General features: G+C 35.5%; 1 protein-coding gene, 1 long non-coding RNA gene and 2 pseudogenes across 3 annotated transcripts; all 4 read right to left on the reverse strand.

Moving 5' to 3' along the window:
* Positions 1-444: 444 nt before the first annotated feature.
* On the reverse strand, positions 445-11,063 carry LOC146926810 (uncharacterized; annotated as a pseudogene).
* A 12-nt stretch (positions 11,064-11,075) lies between these two features.
* Positions 11,076-12,070, reverse strand: LOC146926811 (uncharacterized). Its single transcript, XM_085706975.1, has 2 exons — positions 12,033-12,070; positions 11,076-11,946 (listed from the first exon to the last, which is right to left on the reverse strand). The coding sequence occupies exons 1-2, from the start codon at positions 12,068-12,070 to the stop codon at positions 11,076-11,078; spliced, it is 909 nt and encodes a 302-aa protein (XP_085563101.1).
* A 1,254-nt stretch (positions 12,071-13,324) lies between these two features.
* LOC146926812 (uncharacterized) lies at positions 13,325-15,690 on the reverse strand. Of its 2 annotated transcripts, none has more exons than XR_015005529.1 (2): positions 15,543-15,690; positions 13,325-13,617 (listed from the first exon to the last, which is right to left on the reverse strand). It is a non-coding gene; the product is annotated as an uncharacterized LOC146926812 (long non-coding RNA). The 2 variants fall into 2 exon arrangements; XR_015005530.1 differs by lacking the exon at positions 15,543-15,690 and adding an exon at positions 15,047-15,215.
* A 1,441-nt stretch (positions 15,691-17,131) lies between these two features.
* Positions 17,132-19,911, reverse strand: LOC146926813 (uncharacterized; annotated as a pseudogene).
* Positions 19,912-21,431: the final 1,520 nt, after the last annotated feature.

The raw sequence follows: 21,431 nt of genomic DNA on the forward strand, positions 1-21,431 counted from the left end.
CTCAATAATTTTTTGTTTATACTCTCTCCAATCCTATTTACAAGAAGGGTTTTTCTATCATGTGCAAATTTGTTATTAAATTTGTATATAATTATTATTGTTTTTATAAATTTATCTTTAAGAGAGAGAGTTAGTTTATGTTTTCAACAAGTTATTTATGGTTGATTGAAGAAAAAGATGCAAAATTAATAAGGGTATGTTGATAAAGAAAAAATTAACGTAATTGAAAATAACAAAGGGATCTTCTAAATAACAAAGAGATCTCTCTAGGTTTTCTCTTTCAGATTTTCCATTGAGGGGTGGTTTTGGGTCAATTCTTGACCTGAAATCACCCCCTCTTCATCTTTTTTTTTTCTTCCTATATTTCAATCTAAATAAGTGATTTTCACATCTAGGTTTTTTCTTTGTGATTACATCATCTAAGTGTGGTGGTTTGTTGTTCGTCGTCTTGTGCGGCGTTGTTTGATTTCCCGTCTTCTTGCGGTGTTCATTTGATTCATATTGAAGATCGATTATTCAATCAAAGATTTGGGCGTCAACGTTGCAGATCCGGAGGCCAAAGATTTGATATAAGTTCTTCAAAAGCTTTTCCAAACTTACCTTTCTGATGACGTACTTCAGAGGGATCTACCTCGTAGAACACTGGCACAACCACCAGACCCCTATTTCTCCCAATTTCCATGATCTTCTCTGACTCAAGCATACACCATCTTGAATTAGCATAATTTGTAGACAAAACAATGATAGAAATTCTAGACTGTCCAATTGCTCGCAACAGTGAGATTGAGATCAGATATCCTTGTTGAATCTCGTCATCGTCCCTGAAAACATAAATCCCCGCATTTTGAAGAGAGGAATAGAGATGTGACACGAACTTTGCCCGACTGTCTTCCCCTCTAAAACTACAGAACACATCATACATCTTTGGCTAAAACATCAAAGAAAAAATAGAAAAAGAAAATCATAGCTTAGATATACGGTCGATGGGATTCTTAATGCCAACGATACATCATCAACTATGAGGTTACACACAATTTATTTTGTTATTAATTTATAATTTAGAGTCATATTAATTAACTTCTGATGTTCTTGTGAATATTATGAAACCAAAGGTTAATGAACTGTTTTCATTAATGATCAATTTGCTTCCTTTTCTGTTACATAGTCTGGAACCATAAAAAAAATACATTGGTGATACATCAAACAGAGCTAGCATCAAAATCACACACACACACAAAATAGCACTTACCTGATCAGTCTTATTACTTGATTCCCTTCTAATGAAATTTCTAGCCACGATTTGTAGCAGAACATGTATTTCAAGTTTGTTATTCTCATCAATGGTTAAAAGGCTGCTATCTTCCAGCATACTTATTTGAAGATCTGCAGATTGTGTTGACCTTTTTAATATTTGAAGTACATCATTTTTGTTCATCCTGTCAAAGAAACATGCTGTATCAAGGAATACTTGTTTCACTTCACTTCTAAAATGACTAAAACAATTTTCTAGATCTTCTCGTAGTTGTGGAGCTGGAATTTCAAATCTTTGGAAACTCGTCAACACACCCTTCCACTCAAGTAATTCTTTTCCGCGTAATAATCTCCCAAGTTCTTTAAGAGCAAGAGGCAATCCACCAGAAAAAGAAACTAGCTGTCTAGAAACATCACCATAATCTTCTCGAGGACTTATCGTTCGGTTGAATGCACCCTGATTCAAAAGCTCAAGCGATTCACTTTCATCCAGCAGTTTCACTCTATATATATGGTCAACTCCATGGTTCTTGAGTATATTCCTATCTCTTGTGGTGATGATTATTTTGTTACCTGCTCCAAAGCATTTCCAACTTCTGCACAAAGTATCCAACTGATCAAAGTTACAAGCATTGTCAAGTACAAGAAGTACCCTTTTATGTCGAAGTCTTTGTTCGTCAATATAAAAAATAAGTTTCTCTTGTGATAAAACAAGACTATTATTTATCCCCCAAACTCCCTCAACTTTTTCGAGGAAGAACTTGTGCTCAAAATAAAAACCAATTTGATCACAAATGGCTTTAGCAGTGGTTGATTTACCAATTCCTATCATCCCCCATATCCCTAGCAGGAGAGGTCCTTTTGATTGTTTCAATAGTTGAATCACATCTTGCGCACGAGAATGTATGCTATCTGTATTGAAAGCACTTAACAGTTTCTATTTTTTAGCACACGTGTTACATGTTCAACTACATTATTAATATATACACCTTCATACCTGTATAATACATGAACAACAGATGATTAGTTGTATACTCCCTATGTCCTACAATAAGTGACTCAGTTGATTGTTTCACATATATCGATGCACAACTTTGACCTTTACTGTAACGCCCTCCTTTTTATTTAATTATTTTTATTAAGTTAGAGTCTATTTATGTGGTTTATTTATTTATATGAGGTGTTAGTATTTTATTATGTGACATTATTCTATTATTTATTAGAATATGAGAATTATTAGAGTAAGTAGATTTGGAGGTAGTTTTGAGATTAGATGTCTTTTTATGATTTAGTCGATTTATTTTGATGAGTGATATTTTGTTATGTTATATGTTGGTATTTACTAGAATAATATATATTTGTTATTTGTTAGAGATATATTTGTTATTTGGTGTATAAATATATTTGTTATTTGTTAGAGATATATTTGTTATTTGGTGTATAAATATATTTGTTATTTGTTGGAGATATATTTGTTATTTGGTGTAGAAATATATTTGTTATTTGTTAGAAATATATTTGTTATTTGGTGTAGAAATATATTTGTTATTTGTGAGAGATATATTTAATTTAGAAATAAATAAGATTATGAGGATTATTAGTGTGAGTGGAATTGGGGGTTAGAATAGAAAGAAGAATAAGTTGTTGGGCCTAAATAGATTTGGGAAAAATATTTTAGTATTATAAATAGAGAAGCTTATGTTAGAAAGAGTTTACCTAAAACCGCTTTTTGGAAAGAAGAGAAGAGAAGAGAGAAGTCAAGAGAAGAGGAGAAGACCTTAGGAAAGAAGAACGCTGCTGCTGATTCAAGAATTAATCTAAGGTGAGGGTGAGACTATCTTACATTAATATTAAGTTGTTAAATCATTAGATTACATCTAACAAGTTGGGGAGAGTTTGTGAGAATTTGAGAATTAGGGTTTTGAGAGAGATTTGATGATTAGAAGATGAAAACTTATTGAATTGATGTAGAAATTATGTACAGACCTTAGATAATTCATAGGATGATTATTGGAAGTAGTTTTGAGGTTAGAACCATGAGATTAGGTGAAACTTGGAGAAAATCTGCATTCAGCCCGTATTTTGATATTAAAAATGGAATTGATCGGTGCCGAATTGGTCTTAGGTGTAAACACGAAAGTTGTAGGTATGGATGTTAGCTTTCTAATGTCGTTGGTCTCACGTCAAAACAATATATAGAACTTGAGTTATGGTCAAATTACTGCACGTAGGTCACAGTGAATTTTTATGGACTTTCAGCACAACTTTTCCAAATTTAAAATAAAAACTGGTATTGATCGGTACAGAATTGGTCTTAGGAGTAAACATGAAAGTTTTAGATAATTTTGTTAGCTTTCTAGTGGCTTTGGTTTGACGTGAAAATGATGTTTGGTCTTTGAGTTATGATTAAAATACTACAGGGAGGTCTTAGCGAAATTGTACGGTGACAGCATTCTCTGTTTCATGTTTTTGCATTTTGTTCATATGTTTCTGTTTTGAATTGATCTTTGTTGTAAACATGAAATTTGTTGATATTTGTGATATCTTTCCAATAGTTTTGGTTTGACATGAAAATATGTTGTGGTTAATTTATTATGTTTTTACAAAGATACATAGTGAATTATTGTTGATGTTTAAATACGATGTTATATGAAGTTGTTTATGATTGATGAATATGATGTTTTAAGATGTTGTTTATTATCATTTGATATTGTTATATTATGATATGACATGAATTATTTATGTGATCCATATGTTGTCAAGATGTTAAGATGTTAAGACGTTAAGATGATAAGAGTTGTTAAGTCGTCAAGTCGTTATGAAGTCATCAAGTTATTAAGATGTTATGTTGTCAAGATATCAAGATGTTAGGATGTCATAGATGTTCATGAAGTTGTCTAAGTTGTAGGAAGTTGAGTCCATTGCATACTCATTAAAGTTGGGGGCTTTAGGCCCGGCAGCCTTGTGCTCATTAAAGTTGGGGGCTTTAGGCCCGGCAGCAGCCTTTGTGCTCAAACTACGTTGGGGGCTTTAAGCCCGGCAGCCTTGTGCTCATTAAAGTTGGGGGCTTTAGGCCCGGCAGCCTTGTGCTCATTAAAGTTGGGGGCTTTAGGCCCGGCAGCCTTTGTGCTCAAACTACGTTGGGGGCTTTAAGCCCGGCAGCCTTGTGCTCATTAAAGTTGGGGGCTTTAGGCCCAGCAGCCTTGTGCTCATTAAAGTTGGGGGCTTTAGGCCCGGCAGCCTTTGTGCTCAAACTACGTTGGGGGCTTTAAGCCCGACAGCTTTATGCTCACATGTTGAAGAGCCTAATTACGCTCATTTATGTTGTTGAATGGTACCACATGCATTTGCATATCAAGAAGTTTTAAGATGATTTAAGATGTGAAGTTGTCGAGTTGTCAAGTTGTTAAGTTGTCAAGATGCTAAGATGATTTGAGATGTTAAGAGTTACATAGTCGAGTTGAGTCGCATTGTCGAGTTAAGTGAGGTTTGATTGTGATTTGATGATTATGATTTAATGATGATGATGTTTGACGATGATGTTGTTCATGTTTGACGATGATGTTGTTTAGGATTGATGATGATGTTGATTATGATTTGTTTATGATGGTTGAATATGAAGTTGTTATGATAAGATGCTATGTGATTTATGATATGCTGATATGTGAATATGATAAGATGTTATACGTTTACTAATGATGATGTATGATGATTCCTCGTGATTATATTTAAGATGGATTGTTTGTGATTATGTTTATGGTTGATATATAATGTTATGAGATGGTTATGATTAGTACTTGATGTTATATGATGTTGTTTATGTATATGATTAAGATGCTATGATTAAAAGGATATATGATAATGCTTATGACTAATATTTGTAGATATGTGATGATATTTATATGATGATATAATACGAAGTATATGACTAATATAGGAAGAATAATGATACTAGTTAAGGAAGTTTAAGTTGTTAGATATGATTAATGAGTTATAAGATGTTTAAGTTGTTGAATGTACTTTATATGATTTATATGTTTAATATTTTTGTTTTGAGAAATCTCACCCCTCTGCTTGGAAATGTTGCTCTTCGTATGGGTAACTTGCAGGTAATCAAGATTAGAGGCGTCGTGAGTGGACTCCTCACATGTGTGTCTAGGTGCTCTGATACGTAACGGGATGGGACTTGACTTTACTTCTATTCCTTACGTATTGTTTATGAACTTTTATGAATAAATATTGAACTAAGACTTATGAGATTTTCTAATGAGGCCTGCGTGCCAAAGACTTTTTATGATGAATGAACTAGTTCCGCTGCGAAGTTTTGAATTACTTATGTTAAATGATTTTGAAGAATAAATTGTTATTTATTCAGTTTATGAATTTTTAAGAAGTGTAGCATTCCGTTTAAAGTTGAATTACTCTGATTTTTTAATTATGAAATTTTTACGTTGGGAAAACGGGGTGTTACAATTGGTATCAGAGCAGGTCGGTCCGTCCGGCCAAGTAGATGAGTCGTTGTGTCGTGTTGTCATGTTTTCTAGTTAGTAGTTTTGTTTTTATGTGATCATGTTTAACTGACTAACTTGATGTGGTTTTTGTGTTTTGTTTGAAGAAGTAATGACTAAATTTATTTTCTATTGTGCTTGAATTTCGAGGACGAAATTCTTTTAAGTTGGGGAGAGTTGTAACGCCCTCCTTTTTATTTAATTATTTTTATTAAGTTAGAGTCTATTTATGTGGTTTATTTATTTATATGAGGTGTTAGTATTTTATTATGTGACATTATTCTATTATTTATTAGAATATGAGAATTATTAGAGTAAGTAGATTTGGAGGTAGTTTTGAGATTAGATGTCTTTTTATGATTTAGTCGATTTATTTTGATGAGTGATATTTTGTTATGTTATATGTTGGTATTTACTAGAATAATATATATTTGTTATTTGTTAGAGATATATTTGTTATTTGGTGTATAAATATATTTGTTATTTGTTAGAGATATATTTGTTATTTGGTGTATAAATATATTTGTTATTTGTTGGAGATATATTTGTTATTTGGTGTAGAAATATATTTGTTATTTGTTAGAAATATATTTGTTATTTGGTGTAGAAATATATTTGTTATTTGTGAGAGATATATTTAATTTAGAAATAAATAAGATTATGAGGATTATTAGTGTGAGTGGAATTGGGGGTTAGAATAGAAAGAAGAATAAGTTGTTGGGCCTAAATAGATTTGGGAAAAATATTTTAGTATTATAAATAGAGAAGCTTATGTTAGAAAGAGTTTACCTAAAACCGCTTTTTGGAAAGAAGAGAAGAGAAGAGAGAAGTCAAGAGAAGAGGAGAAGACCTTAGGAAAGAAGAACGCTGCTGCTGATTCAAGAATTAATCTAAGGTGAGGGTGAGACTATCTTACATTAATATTAAGTTGTTAAATCATTAGATTACATCTAACAAGTTGGGGAGAGTTTGTGAGAATTTGAGAATTAGGGTTTTGAGAGAGATTTGATGATTAGAAGATGAAAACTTATTGAATTGATGTAGAAATTATGTACAGACCTTAGATAATTCATAGGATGATTATTGGAAGTAGTTTTGAGGTTAGAACCATGAGATTAGGTGAAACTTGGAGAAAATCTGCATTCAGCCCGTATTTTGATATTAAAAATGGAATTGATCGGTGCCGAATTGGTCTTAGGTGTAAACACGAAAGTTGTAGGTATGGATGTTAGCTTTCTAATGTCGTTGGTCTCACGTCAAAACAATATATAGAACTTGAGTTATGGTCAAATTACTGCACGTAGGTCACAGTGAATTTTTATGGACTTTCAGCACAACTTTTCCAAATTTAAAATAAAAACTGGTATTGATCGGTACAGAATTGGTCTTAGGAGTAAACATGAAAGTTTTAGATAATTTTGTTAGCTTTCTAGTGGCTTTGGTTTGACGTGAAAATGATGTTTGGTCTTTGAGTTATGATTAAAATACTACAGGGAGGTCTTAGCGAAATTGTACGGTGACAGCATTCTCTGTTTCATGTTTTTGCATTTTGTTCATATGTTTCTGTTTTGAATTGATCTTTGTTGTAAACATGAAATTTGTTGATATTTGTGATATCTTTCCAATAGTTTTGGTTTGACATGAAAATATGTTGTGGTTAATTTATTATGTTTTTACAAAGATACATAGTGAATTATTGTTGATGTTTAAATACGATGTTTAATGAAGTTGTTTATGATTGATGAATATGATGTTTTAAGATGTTGTTTATTATCATTTGATATTGTTATATTATGATATGACATGAATTATTTATGTGATCCATATGTTCAAGATGTTAAGATGTTAAGACGTTAAGATGATAAGAGTTGTTAAGTCGTCAAGTCGTTATGAAGTCATCAAGTTATTAAGATGTTATGTTGTCAAGATATCAAGATGTTAGGATGTCATAGATGTTCATGAAGTTGTCTAAGTTGTAGGAAGTTGAGTCCATTGCATACTCATTAAAGTTGGGGGCTTTAGGCCCGGCAGCCTTGTGCTCATTAAAGTTGGGGGCTTTAGGCCCGGTAGCAGCCTTTGTGCTCAAACTACGTTGGGGGCTGTAAGCCCGGCAGCCTTGTGCTCATTAAAGTTGGGGGCTTTAGGCCCGGCAGCCTTGTGCTCATTAAAGTTGGGGGCTTTAGGCCCGGCAGCCTTTGTGCTCAAACTACGTTGGGGGCTTTAGGCCCGGCAGCCTTGTGCTCATTAAAGTTGGGGGCTTTAGGCCCGGCAGCCTTTGTGCTCAAACTACGTTGGGGGCTTTAAGCCCGACAGCTTTATGCTCACATGTTGAAGAGCCTAATTACGCTCATTTATGTTGTTGAATGGTACCACATGCATTTGCATATCAAGAAGTTTTAAGATGATTTAAGATGTGAAGTTGTCGAGTTGTCAAGTTGTTAAGTTGTCAAGATGCTAAGATGATTTGAGATGTTAAGAGTTACATAGTCGAGTTGAGTCGCATTGTCGAGTTAAGTGAGGTTTGATTGTGATTTGATGATTATGATTTAATGATGATGATGTTTGACGATGATGTTGTTCATGTTTGACGATGATGTTGTTTAGGATTGATGATGATGTTGATTATGATTTGTTTATGATGGTTGAATATGAAGTTGTTATGATAAGATGCTATGTGATTTATGATATGCTGATATGTGAATATGATAAGATGTTATACGTTTACTAATGATGATGTATGATGATTCCTCGTGATTATATTTAAGATGGATTGTTTGTGATTATGTTTATGGTTGATATATAATGTTATGAGATGGTTATGATTAGTACTTGATGTTATATGATGTTGTTTATGTATATGATTAAGATGCTATGATTAAAAGGATATATGATAATGCTTATGACTAATATTTGTAGATATGTGATGATATTTATATGATGATATAATACGAAGTATATGACTAATATAGGAAGAATAATGATACTAGTTAAGGAAGTTTAAGTTGTTAGATATGATTAATGAGTTATAAGATGTTTAAGTTGTTGAATGTACTTTATATGATTTATATGTTTAATATTTTTGTTTTGAGAAATCTCACCCCTCTGCTTGGAAATGTTGCTCTTCGTATGGGTAACTTGCAGGTAATCAAGATTAGAGGCGTCGTGAGTGGACTCCTCACATGTGTGTCTAGGTGCTCTGATACGTAACGGGATGGGACTTGACTTTACTTCTATTCCTTACGTATTGTTTATGAACTTTTATGAATAAATATTGAACTAAGACTTATGAGATTTTCTAATGAGGCCTGCGTGCCAAAGACTTTTTATGATGAATGAACTAGTTCCGCTGCGAAGTTTTGAATTACTTATGTTAAATGATTTTGAAGAATAAATTGTTATTTATTCAGTTTATGAATTTTTAAGAAGTGTAGCATTCCGTTTAAAGTTGAATTACTCTGATTTTTTAATTATGAAATTTTTACGTTGGGAAAACGGGGTGTTACATTTACTATCTTTAACTATCTATTATAATTTATTTTATTTTTTATAAAAAGTTGATATTTTGAAAAGAGTTTAATTAGTATACTATCTGTTAAGATTCTAGAATTTGGGTTTCATAGATTGAGAACAGAGAAAGAGAACACATGAATGTGTAAAAATGATGAATATTTTGTTATCAGTCATTACAAGAGTGAGACTGCTATTTATATGCAGTTATCAAAAGCTAGTACATATTAACTACTATGGTCTTAATCAAATAGGATTATTGACCCTCTTCTAACTAACTCATAATTACAGTTTTACATCAATTGGTTCTGTTATAGTGTTGGACTCTTCATCTTGACATTTAACTTGCTTTAATATCCCCCCACAAGATGAATTCTGGTATATGTCCACCATTCCAATCTTATCTGCTAAAGAACAGAAGGGCCATGGATGAAGTGACTTAGTGAAGAAGTCAGCCAGTTGTTCTGCAGAAGTAACAGACATCAGATGCAGAATTCCAGCTTGAACTTGTTCCCTAACTATATGACAGTCTATCTCCAGGTGTTTTGTTCTTTCATGGAACACTGGGTTTGCAGCAACGTGCAAAGCGCTCTGATTGTCACAATACAGAACAGGAATATGATCGCATGTAACCTTCAGATCAGCTAATAAGTATAGCAGCCACTGAATTTCACATGTTGCGGATCCAAGTGCTCTGTATTCAGCTTCACTTGAAGAACGAGAGACAGTAGTTTGTTTCGTGGTATGCCATGAAATAAGAGATGTTCCAAGAAAAAAACACATCCCTGTTACTGACTTTCTGGTGTCAAGACATCCTGCCCAATCAGCATCAGAGAAACCAAAAATCTGTAGCTTGGAATCTCTTGAAAACATTAATCCATGCCCAGGTGAACCCTTAAGATATCTAATGACACGACAAGCAGCTTGATAGTGAACCTGTGTTGGTTTGGAAATGAACTGACTTAGTTGCTGAACTATAAATGTAATATCTGGTCTTGTTGTAGTCAGATATAACAACCTGCCAATCAATCTTCTGTAGGCTGAGATGTCAGTATATGCAGCACTTTTGTCCTGATGTAGCTTAATTGATGGATCAGATGGAGTGCTCACAGGTTTAGAGCCTAAGAGACCACTATCTTTGATGAGATCAAGGCAGTATTTTCTCTGACAAACTGTGATTCCTTTCTTAGATTGAGCTACTTCTATTCCAAGGAAATACTTGACTGAACCAAGATCTTTAATCTTAAAAGATGTATCAAGAACGGTTTTTATGTGTGTGAATTCAGTCATTGAATTCCCTGCCAGAATCACATCATCCACATATACTAAAAGTACTGTGAATGATTCACCATTGGACTTAGTAAACAAGGAGTGATCAGAGTTTGCTTGTGAATACCCTTGTTGAATTAATAATGAAGTCAGCTTTTCATACCACTTCCTGCTTGCTTGCTTTAACCCATATAGTGATTTTTGCAATTTACAAACTAGATTGGGCTTATCTACTTGTACACCTTCAGGAATAATCATATAGACATCCTCTTGGAGATCCCCATGCAAAAATGCATTATTTACATCTAACTGATGTAAATGCCAATGATTAATTTAAGCTAAAGCAAGTGCCATTCTTACAGTAGTGAGTTTTGCCACAGGTGAAAATGTGTCAAAATAATCTAAGCCCTCAACTTGACTGTAGCCTTTTGCAACTAATCTGGCTTTAAATCTTTCAACTAAGCCATCAGCTTTGTGCTTAATTTTGTATACCCATTTCCTGCCGATGGGTTTCACACCAGGTGGCATTTCTACTATCTTCTATGTCCCATTCTTTTCAAGAGCAACAAGCTCATCATTCATGGCTTGAACCCAGCAAGGTGACTTAACAGCCTCAACATAAGTGTGAGGTTCAGAATAGGTAGACACAGACAAGGAAAAACAAGATTGGGATGGAGAAAGATTAGAGTAAGAATGAAAGGATGAAAGAGGATACAAAGTACCTAAGGAGATTGCATTAGAGTGATGAGGTGAAGGATTGCAAATAAAATCTTTTAAATGTAATGGTGGAGAAGTTACTCTTGCAGACTTTCTCAAAGTATTCTGATTGTTAGAAATTTCTGTGGGAGTGTCAGTGTTAGAGATGCTGGAAGGTGATGTGTTAGATATGGATTGATCATGATTAGGTGAAGTGTTAGAAGTGTTGGAATGTAATGTGTCAGATATGGATTGATCATGATTAGGTGCCCCATGTCCTAAGGGAATGCCAGAATCTAAGATAGGAGTTAAATTTGGTGAAAAAGCATTCCCTTGGGAAGAAGAATCATGAGCAGTTGAAGTGGAAAGATCAATATCATCATAGAAATTTTTTTCACATGGTGATATTGGAGGAACAAAATCATGAACAGAGCAGTCTTTATTTGTGGAATAAGGTAGGATATTTTCATGAAAAATAACATTTCTGGATACAAATATTTCTCTAGTATGTAAATCATATAGAACATAGCCTTTAATGCCAGGTCTGTATCCTAAAAACACACTCTTCTTAGCTCTAGATTGCAATTTAGTACGATGAGCAGTTAAAGTAGAAGCATAAACTAAAGACCCAAAAACTTTAAGATCATGCAGATTAGGAAGCTCATTGTACAACAAGAAATATGGTGAGTGGTTATTTAGTAAAGGAGTACAGACTCTGTTAATTATATATGTAGCATGAGTAAAAGCATATGACCAGAAAATTTTTGGTAATTTGGAATGAAATAAGATAGCTCTCCCAACATTAAGAATATGTTGGTGCTTTCTTTCCACTCTGCCATTTTGTTGAGGCGACTCAACACAAGATTTTTGATGAATAATGCCTTTGGAATCAAAAAATTGTTTGAGATTAAATTCTGGGCCATTATCACTTCTTATTTTCTTAACTTTGGCATCAAATTGATTTTCAACCATACAAACAAAATTTTGCACAAGAGAAGAAACTTCAGATTTTATTTTGAAAGGTATGATCCATACAAACCTACTATAGTCATCTAAGACAGTTAAGAAATATCTATGACCATGAATAGAGGGGATAGACAAGGGTCCCCAAATGTCAAAATGTAACAATTCAAACTTATTTGAAGCTCTATGATAGACGTTTCCCACGAGGACTGTTTTTAACTTCAATAATTCAATTGCGTTATAGAAATAGGATGTGTAAAGTTTATTTTTAGTTTGCCACTAGGCAGAAGATTTGGTTTGATTTTAATTAAATCAAGTAACAGAAAATAAAGATTTGATTAAGAAAATATGAGAGAGATGAGATCAGATCCTTCGAATCCTCTAAGTTCCCCTAATTGGTCTACTGCACCTATTTGTTATGAATCCTTTTCTAATTTACGATGATTAACAAAATAGCTCTAATCAATCCCTTGAGTTAGAACCCTCTTCTCAAACTACAACCCCCAATCCCTTGAGTGATCTAATAATTCTTGAAGGTTTTACCGAACGTTAACCTATTATCACTAACAAACGATTATCTATTCCTAGACTAACCCTGTTTATTAGAACAATTCAATTAGGTCTAAGTCGAAAGCCATGGTCAGTGGTCATTCGTTCTCACGAAATCAAGTTTTATGTGATCAAGATATAAAAAGCATTAAGAACAATTGAATTGAATAAACTAGAATTGAATTCATAAACAAAATAGAGTTTCACAGCAACATGTGTCAATTAGGGTTACAAAGATTCATCTCGGATCTAATCTCTAAGAGATTTAGCTACTCATAATCAAGTTTACAAATAGCATAATCAATGAAATAATTAAAACATACATGAATTGGTAAAAGGTTGAAGAAATCGCCCTTCTAGCCGTCTCTGATGTCTCAAAATCGCACTTTGCTCTCCAAAATCGTAACCCTTGTTCTTCAGATTGAATGCAGTATTTATAGAAGTCATGGGCCTGACCCATCAAAATCGCGCCACGCCATGTATATAGTGTAACACCCTGTTCTCCCAACAACGTAATATTAATTATTAAATCAGAGTAATCACACAACGGAGTGTCACATTGCTTTTCAAAATTTCATAAATAGAAAATATCTATTTATTTAAATCCAACATTTAGAATATCTTAATAAACTGCAGCGGAATAATTCTTTAAAAATATAATTTCAACCAAAATTCAACATCAATGAAAATCTTGGCACAAAGGCCCCAACATAATTCAACTTTATTTTCAACAACGATAAACTCTAATAGCAAGTCTTTTCCAAAATATGTGATACATAAAAGAAATGAGAAGACATTCGCAACGATTTCCCCATCCTAGTATGTATCAGAGCCCTAGACACTTGAGCCGACCAAACCTACAAGTCATCAGTACCTGCACATTACCCACGGTCGAGGCAACATATACGCAGAAGGGGTGAGAAACTTATCCAATAATAATAATATATAATTCATCAAATTAATGAAAACAACAAAGCATATCACAACAGGCATCATTAATAATGTATTTAAATAAACACATAAACAACGACATAATTATTTTCAGCAACAAGGTACAGCAACAACAACAACAACAACGATATCCACGACGACACCGACAACTCGACAATGCGACAACGACAACAACTCGACAATGCTACAACGACAACAACTCGACAATGCTACAACGACAACAACAACCCAACAATGCTACGACAACAACAACTAATGCATCATGCAGGTGGTACCAATCTACGCGCGTTGAATGCTAAGCATTCCAGGGCATAAGCCCCCAACAAATTGGATGGTTAAAGCATCCCAGGGCATAAGCCCCCAACAGATGAATGATAAACATTCCAGGGCATAAGCCCCCAACGGGTTGAATGATGAACATTCCAGGGCATAAGCCCCCAACAGATGTGAGTATGCAAATGGACTCAACTTGTGTATATCAACATACAACTTCAACAGCGACTACAACAACAACATATATGCCTAAAACGATTATGACACACTCCCCAACTTTGACATTAGATGATACAACGACGTCATCAACGGAAATCAACAACATAACATATATATAAATCAACTACATTCATCTCAAAGTCTAAAACATCCCCCAGAAGCAATTAAGTTTTGATCAATAGAACATAAGTCAAATATCCATAAAGTACCTCAACTAAATCCCTAACACTTAAGTTTGAAGTTGGGAAATCAACCATAAGTTTTTGGACTAACTTGGGATTAGTTATTCTAAGTTTTCTTAAAATTTTCTGAAGGCCCACTTGGACTATTTTCATCATAACTCAAAATCTAGAAATAATTTTCTAGTCACTCCAAAGCCATTAGAAATCTAACTCAATTATCTACAATTTTTATGTTTACACCGAAAGCTAATTCAAAACAGAAACGGGTGAAAAAGACGCAAGAACGCGAAACAGGGAAAGCTGTCAAATCGAAGTACGATTTGGAAAATCGGAGTACGATTTTCTGGGTCAAAATTTGCATTTTCATTCGTAAATAATCTGAGCACGATTTGGCAAAATCGGAGCACGATTTGGCACAGGCTGTTACGATTTTTGCACCATTTTTCACCCAAAAACCCAATTTTTGATCCCCTAATCACCCAAAATGAATTAGAAACATGTTTACAGGTTTATTAGACAACATAGGGGATAAAACAACATATAATCATGCAATTCAACAACAAGTTTCATCATAATTCATCATCTAACATAACTTCTCAAACCCTAAAAACCAAGAACAACAAATTCATCAATTTTCAAATTATATATTATGATTATTGAAAGGAATCCCACCCTTACCTTAGTTTAGATGAATCAAAAGCTTACAGAATTGTTCCTCCTCTTCTCTTTGCCTCTTCTAGGTTTTCTCTTCTTCTCCCAAAACTTATGTTTTTCTTTTGTACGTGAAAAATGTTTCTGACTCCTCTCTATTCTATTTCCCAATAAACATAACCTCTCCTTTATTTTTCTTAACTCCCTTAAACTCACATAATTACTAATTAACCCCCATTAACCAAAATATTAATATTTTACTCCTATTTTTATTTCTCCTAATGTTTCCACAAATAATAACGCCATACTCATTTAAATAATATACAACTCCCTAAATCATATAATAAAATAGCATCACACCATATATCACATAAAATCACCAAAAACACATATTTCACATAAAATCATATATTTAACAGATAAAGTCATATAAAAATATTCACACATCTATTAAAAGTAATAGAATAAAAATGGGGCGTTACAACTCTCCCTAACTTATAGAATTTCGTCCTCGAAATATTACCTCAAGCAAACAACTCAGGATATGACTCCTGCATCTTACTCTCCAACTCCCAAGTAAGACTTTCACCAGTTGCTCCTCCCCAAACAACCCTCACTAGAGGTATATCTTTGCCTCTCAACGTCTTCACCTTACGATCATCAATCCTCAAAGGTAAAGTTTCCACCGTGAGATTGTCCCTAACTTGCACATCATCTCTAGGAATAACATGTGAAGGGTCCGCTACATACTTCCGAAGTAGCGACACATGAAACACATCATGCAAGTTCGAAAGATGTGGTGGCAAACCAACTCTATAAGCCACCGTGCCAATTCTCTCAGATATTTGATAAGGACCAATAAACTTTGGAGTCAACTTCTTGGACTTCAATGCACGACCCACACCGGTCATAGGAGTGACTCTCAAGAACACATGGTCACCCTCTTGAAACTCAAGGTCCTTCCTACGCTTGTCATAATAACTTTTTTGTCGACTTTGCGACGCTTTCATATGCTCTCTTATCATCTTGACCTTCTCCGTATTCTGCTGAACTATTTCAGGTCCCAACACAATACTTTCACCCGACTCAAACCAACATAAAAGAGTGCTACACCTTTGACCATATAAAGCTTCGAAAGGTGCCATACCAATACTCGAATGGTAACTATTGTTGTACGTGAACTCTATCAATGGTAGGTGACTGTCCCAAGCTCCACCTTGCTCAAGTACACACACCCTCAACAAATCTTCTAATGATTGAATCCTCCTTTCCGACTGACCATCTGTTTGCGGATGATAAGCTGAACTCAACTTCAGCTGAGAGCCTAAAGCTTCTTGCAAGCTCTTCCAAAATCTCGAAGCGAACCTCGGATCTCTATCCGACACAATACTCGACGGGACACCATGCAACTTCAAAATATTATGAATATAAATCTCCGCCAACTGAGCTACCGAATAAGTGATATTAATTGGAATAAAGTGTGCCGACTTCGTCAATTTATCGACAACAACCCAAATGGCATCATGCCCTCTTTGAGTGTTTGGTAAACTCGTCACAAAGTCCATGGAGATGCTATCCCATTTCCATTCCGGCACATCTAAAGGCGTCAACAAACCAGCAGGCTTCTGATGTTCAACTTTCGATTTCTGAGAAGTCAAACAAGCATATACAAATTGTGCGACATCTCGCTTCAACCCAGACCACCAAAACAGTTTCTTCAAGTCGTGGTACATCTTTGCAGCTCCCGGATGGATACTCAAGTTGCTTCTGTGACTTTCTTCTAAAATCAACTTTTTCAATTCATTATTATCAGGAATACAAATCCTACCTCGGAATCTCAACACTCCTTGATCATCAACCTGAAAATCACCATCTGCATTCTGATTACTAGCACCCATCAAGTCTATAAATTTCAAGTCAACCTCCTGGGCTTCTTTGATACTCTTCAAGAAATCATTATTAATTTTCAACATACCCAACTGCACACTCTGAGGTGCCAATTCACAAACAAGACTTAAGTCTCTAAACTGTTCCAGCAATTCAAATTCTTTCACCATCATAGCCGACATGTGCAACGTTTTCCTACTCAAGGCATCTGCAACCACATTAGCTTTACCTGGATGGTAATTTAAGCCAAAATCATAATCTTTCAACAACTCTAGCCACCTTCTCTGCCTCATGTTCAACTCTTTTTGATTAAATAAATATTTGAGACTCTTATGATCACTAAACACTTCAAATCTGGAACCGTACAAATAATGCCTCCAAATTTTCAACACAAAAACCACAGCAGCCAACTCTAAATCATGTGTAGGATAATTCTTCTCATGTATTCTCAATTGTCTCGAAGCATAAGCTACTACCTTGCCATCTTGCATAAGCACACCACCTAAGCCCAACTTGGACGCATCACAATATACCACAAAAGGTTTATCCGGCTCTGGTAAAATTAAAATTGGAGCCGTTGTCAATCTTCGCTTCAACTCATTGAAATTATTCTCACACTGAGCATCCCACACAAAAGCTTTACCTTTACAGGTCAACTGAGTCAATGGAAGTGCCAACTTCGAAAATCCTTCGATAAATCTTCTCTAATAACCAGCCAAACCAAGAAAACTTCTAATCTCTGTAACTGACTTAGGAGTCTCCCATTGTGATACCGCTTCAACCTTCGACGGGTCAACTGCAATACCACTACCAGAAATAATATGGCCAAGGAAACTTACTTCACTTAACCAGAACTCGCACTTTGACAACTTTGCATACAACTTCTTTTCTTTCAGCACCTGCAACACAATCTTCAGATGTTCTGCATGCTCTTCTTCAGTCTTAGAATAAATCAAGATATCATCAATAAATACAACAATAAACTTATCCAGAAAAGCATGAAAAATTCTGTTCATATACTCCATGAACACACCTGGCGCATTAGTGACACCGAAGGGCATCGCTTTATACTCATAATGGCCATACCGTGTCCTAAAGGCCGTCTTCTGCATATCTTCATCCTTCACCTTAATCTGATGGTAACCTGACCTCAAATCAATTTTACTAAACACGCGAGCACCCACTAATTAATCCATCAAGTCGTCAATTCTCGGAAGTGGATACCTGTTCTTTATCGTCACTTTATTAAGCTGACGGTAATCTATGCACAATCTCATGCCACCATCCTTCTTCTTCACCAACAATACCGGCGCTCCCCAAGGTGAGACACTCGGTCTTACAAACTTCTTATCAAGCAATTCTTCCAACTGCTTCTTCAATTCTGCCAACTCGGAGGCTGACATACGGTAAGGAGCCATCGACACAGGCTTCGTACCCGGTACAAGATCAATCGAAAATTCAACCTCCCTCTCTGGTGGCACATCTGGAATCTCATCAGGAAAAACTTCAGGAAATTCATTCACCACGGGCAATCTATCAATTATCGACTGACTCTCTACAGACAAATACGCCATCAAGGAAAACATTAAGTTTCCATCATGCTCTAACCGCTTCAGCTGCTTGGTAGATAAAAATTCTGCTCCACTATCTTCTTCAGCAGAAGAAAAGTATACCGTCTTTCTAAAACAATTAATATGCACATGGTTGTATTCCAACCAGTTCATACCAAGGATCACATCCATACCCGTCAATGGCAAACATACAAGATCAACTTCAAAATCTCTACCATACATGGATATAGGGCAACTCTGACAAACAAACGATGTGGTTACTGAACCCTTAGCTGGAGTTTCAACAACCATTTCCACAGGCATACTTGACATAACTAAACCCAACTTATTTGCACAATCAACAGCAATGAAACAATGTGTAGCACCAGTATCAATAATAGCAATTAAAGGAGTACCATTAAAGAATCAAGTACCTCTGATAAGTCGATCTTCATTAGCCGTTTGTGTACCGGCCAATGCAAACACCTTCCCACTAGTCTGAGTCTTCTTAGGCTTCTTGCACTGAGAACTAAGATGACCCTCTTCATCACAATTGAAACAAACCATGTCACCACGCTTGCACTCAGCCATGATATGCCCTTTCTTGCCACAACGATGACACTTCTTCTCATCCCGTTGAGTACATGCATTACTCTTGTGGCCTTTTTCACCACACTTGTAGCAAACTATCTCAGCTTGAACATCTCTTCCCTTGGGTCTTCTTTCCTCAGGCATCCTCTGTTTGCCCTTGTCAGCAGGGGCACTGTAAGGCTTCGGACGACTCTGCTGTCCCTTACCCCTACGGTCACTCATCACCTTGTAGTGAGCTTTGGTATCATCTTCATAGATTCTGTATCTGCTCACCAAAGCAGAAAAGTCACGGATCTGCTGGTAACCAATGGCTCGCTTAATATCAGCACGCAAACCATTCTCAAACTTTATGCACTTAGAAAATTCAGCATTGTCTCCAGTGTAGTGTGGATAGAACTGAGCCAACTCCACAAACTTGGCTGCATACTCTGTCACCGACATGTTTCCTTGCTTCAGCTCAAGGAACTCAATCTCTTTCCTTCCGCGAACATCCTCAGGGAAATATCTGTTCAGGAACTCCCTCCTAAACACAGCCCAAGTCACAACTGCATCACCTTGCTCTAATTCAGGTAAGAGACTCACCCACCAGTCATCAGCTTCCTCAGCTAGCATGTGCGTACCAAAACGTACCTTCTGGTCATCAGTACATTGCATAACCCTGAAAACTCTTTCAACTTCTTTGAGCCATGTCTGTGCTCCATCAGGGTCGTACCTTCCTTTGAAGGTAGGAGGATGATTCCTCAGAAAGGCCTCCAACATTCTTACGTCAGCATTAACACCAGCACCAACATTTTGTTGTTGTCCTATAGCTTGGGCTACAGCTTCCAACGCAGCAGCCACCGCAACATCGTTTCTTCCAGCCATTCTATTTCTCTTGTAACAGATAATATTCGCAGCCTCCAGGTCTCTATTCTACATAACAACAAAAATCAGCACAACTAAGACAATATAAATTGTCAAACAACTCTACATGGCTCGACACGACTCTACTAATTGGCCGGACGGACCGACCTGCTCTGATACCAATTGTAACACCCTGTTCTCCCAACAACGTAATATTAATTATTAAATCAGAGTAATCACACAACGGAGTGTCACACTACTTTTCAAAATTTCATAAATAGAAAATATCTATTTATTTAAATCCAACATTTAGAATATCTTAATAAACTGCAGCAGAATAATTCTTTAAAAATATACATCAATGAAAATCTTGGCACAAAGGCCCCAACATAATTCAACTTTATTTTCAACAACGATAAACTCTAATAGCAAGTCTTTTCCAAAATATGTGATACATAAAAGAAATGAGAAGACATTCGCAACGATTTCCCCATCCTAGTATGTATCAGAGCCCTAGACACTTGAGCCGACCAAACCTACAAGTCATCAGTACCTGCACATTACCCACGGTCGAGGCAACATATACGCAGAAGGGGTGAGAAACTTATCCAATAATAATAATATATAATTCATCAAATTAATGAAAACAACAAAGCATATCACAACAGGCATCATTAATAATGTATTTAAATAAACTCATAAACAACGACATAATTATTTTCAGCAACAAGGTACAACAACAACAACAACAACAACAACGTTATCCACGACGACACCGACAACTCGACAATGCGACAACGACAACAACTCGACAATGCTACAACGACAACAACTCGACAATGCTACAACGACAACAACAACCCAACAATGCTACGACAACAACAACTAATGCATCATGCAGGTGGTACCAATCTACGCGCGTTGAATGCTAAGCATTCCAGGGCATAAGCCCCCAACAAATTGGATGGTTAAAGCATCCCAGGGCATAAGCCCCCAACAGATGAATGATAAACATTCCAGGGCATAAGCCCCCAACGGGTTGAATGATGAACATTCCAGGGCATAAGCCCCCAACAGATGTGAGTATGCAAATGGACTCAACTTGTGTATATCAACATACAACTTCAACAGCGACTACAACAACAACATATGTGCCTAAAACGATTATGACACACTCCCCAACTTTGACATTAGATGATACAACGACGTCATCAACGGAAATCAACAACATAACATATATATAAATCAACTACATTCATCTCAAAGTCTAAAACATCCCCCAGAAGCAATTAAGTTTTGATCAATAGAACATAAGTCAAATATCCATAAAGTACCTCAACTAAATCCCTAACACTTAAGTTTGAAGTTGGGAAATCAACCATAAGTTTTTGGACTAACTTGGGATTAGTTATTCTAAGTTTTCTTAAAATTTTCTGAAGGCCCACTTGGACTATTTTCATCATAACTCAAAATCTAGAAATAATTTTCTAGTCACTCCAAAGCCATTAGAAATCTAACTCAATTATCTACAATTTTTATGT

Source organism: Medicago sativa, chromosome 4 (assembly GCF_051527215.1).
Source record: "Medicago sativa cultivar Bolivia chromosome 4, Bolivia_mono, whole genome shotgun sequence".
NCBI classification, from domain to species: Eukaryota; Viridiplantae; Streptophyta; class Magnoliopsida; order Fabales; family Fabaceae; genus Medicago; species Medicago sativa.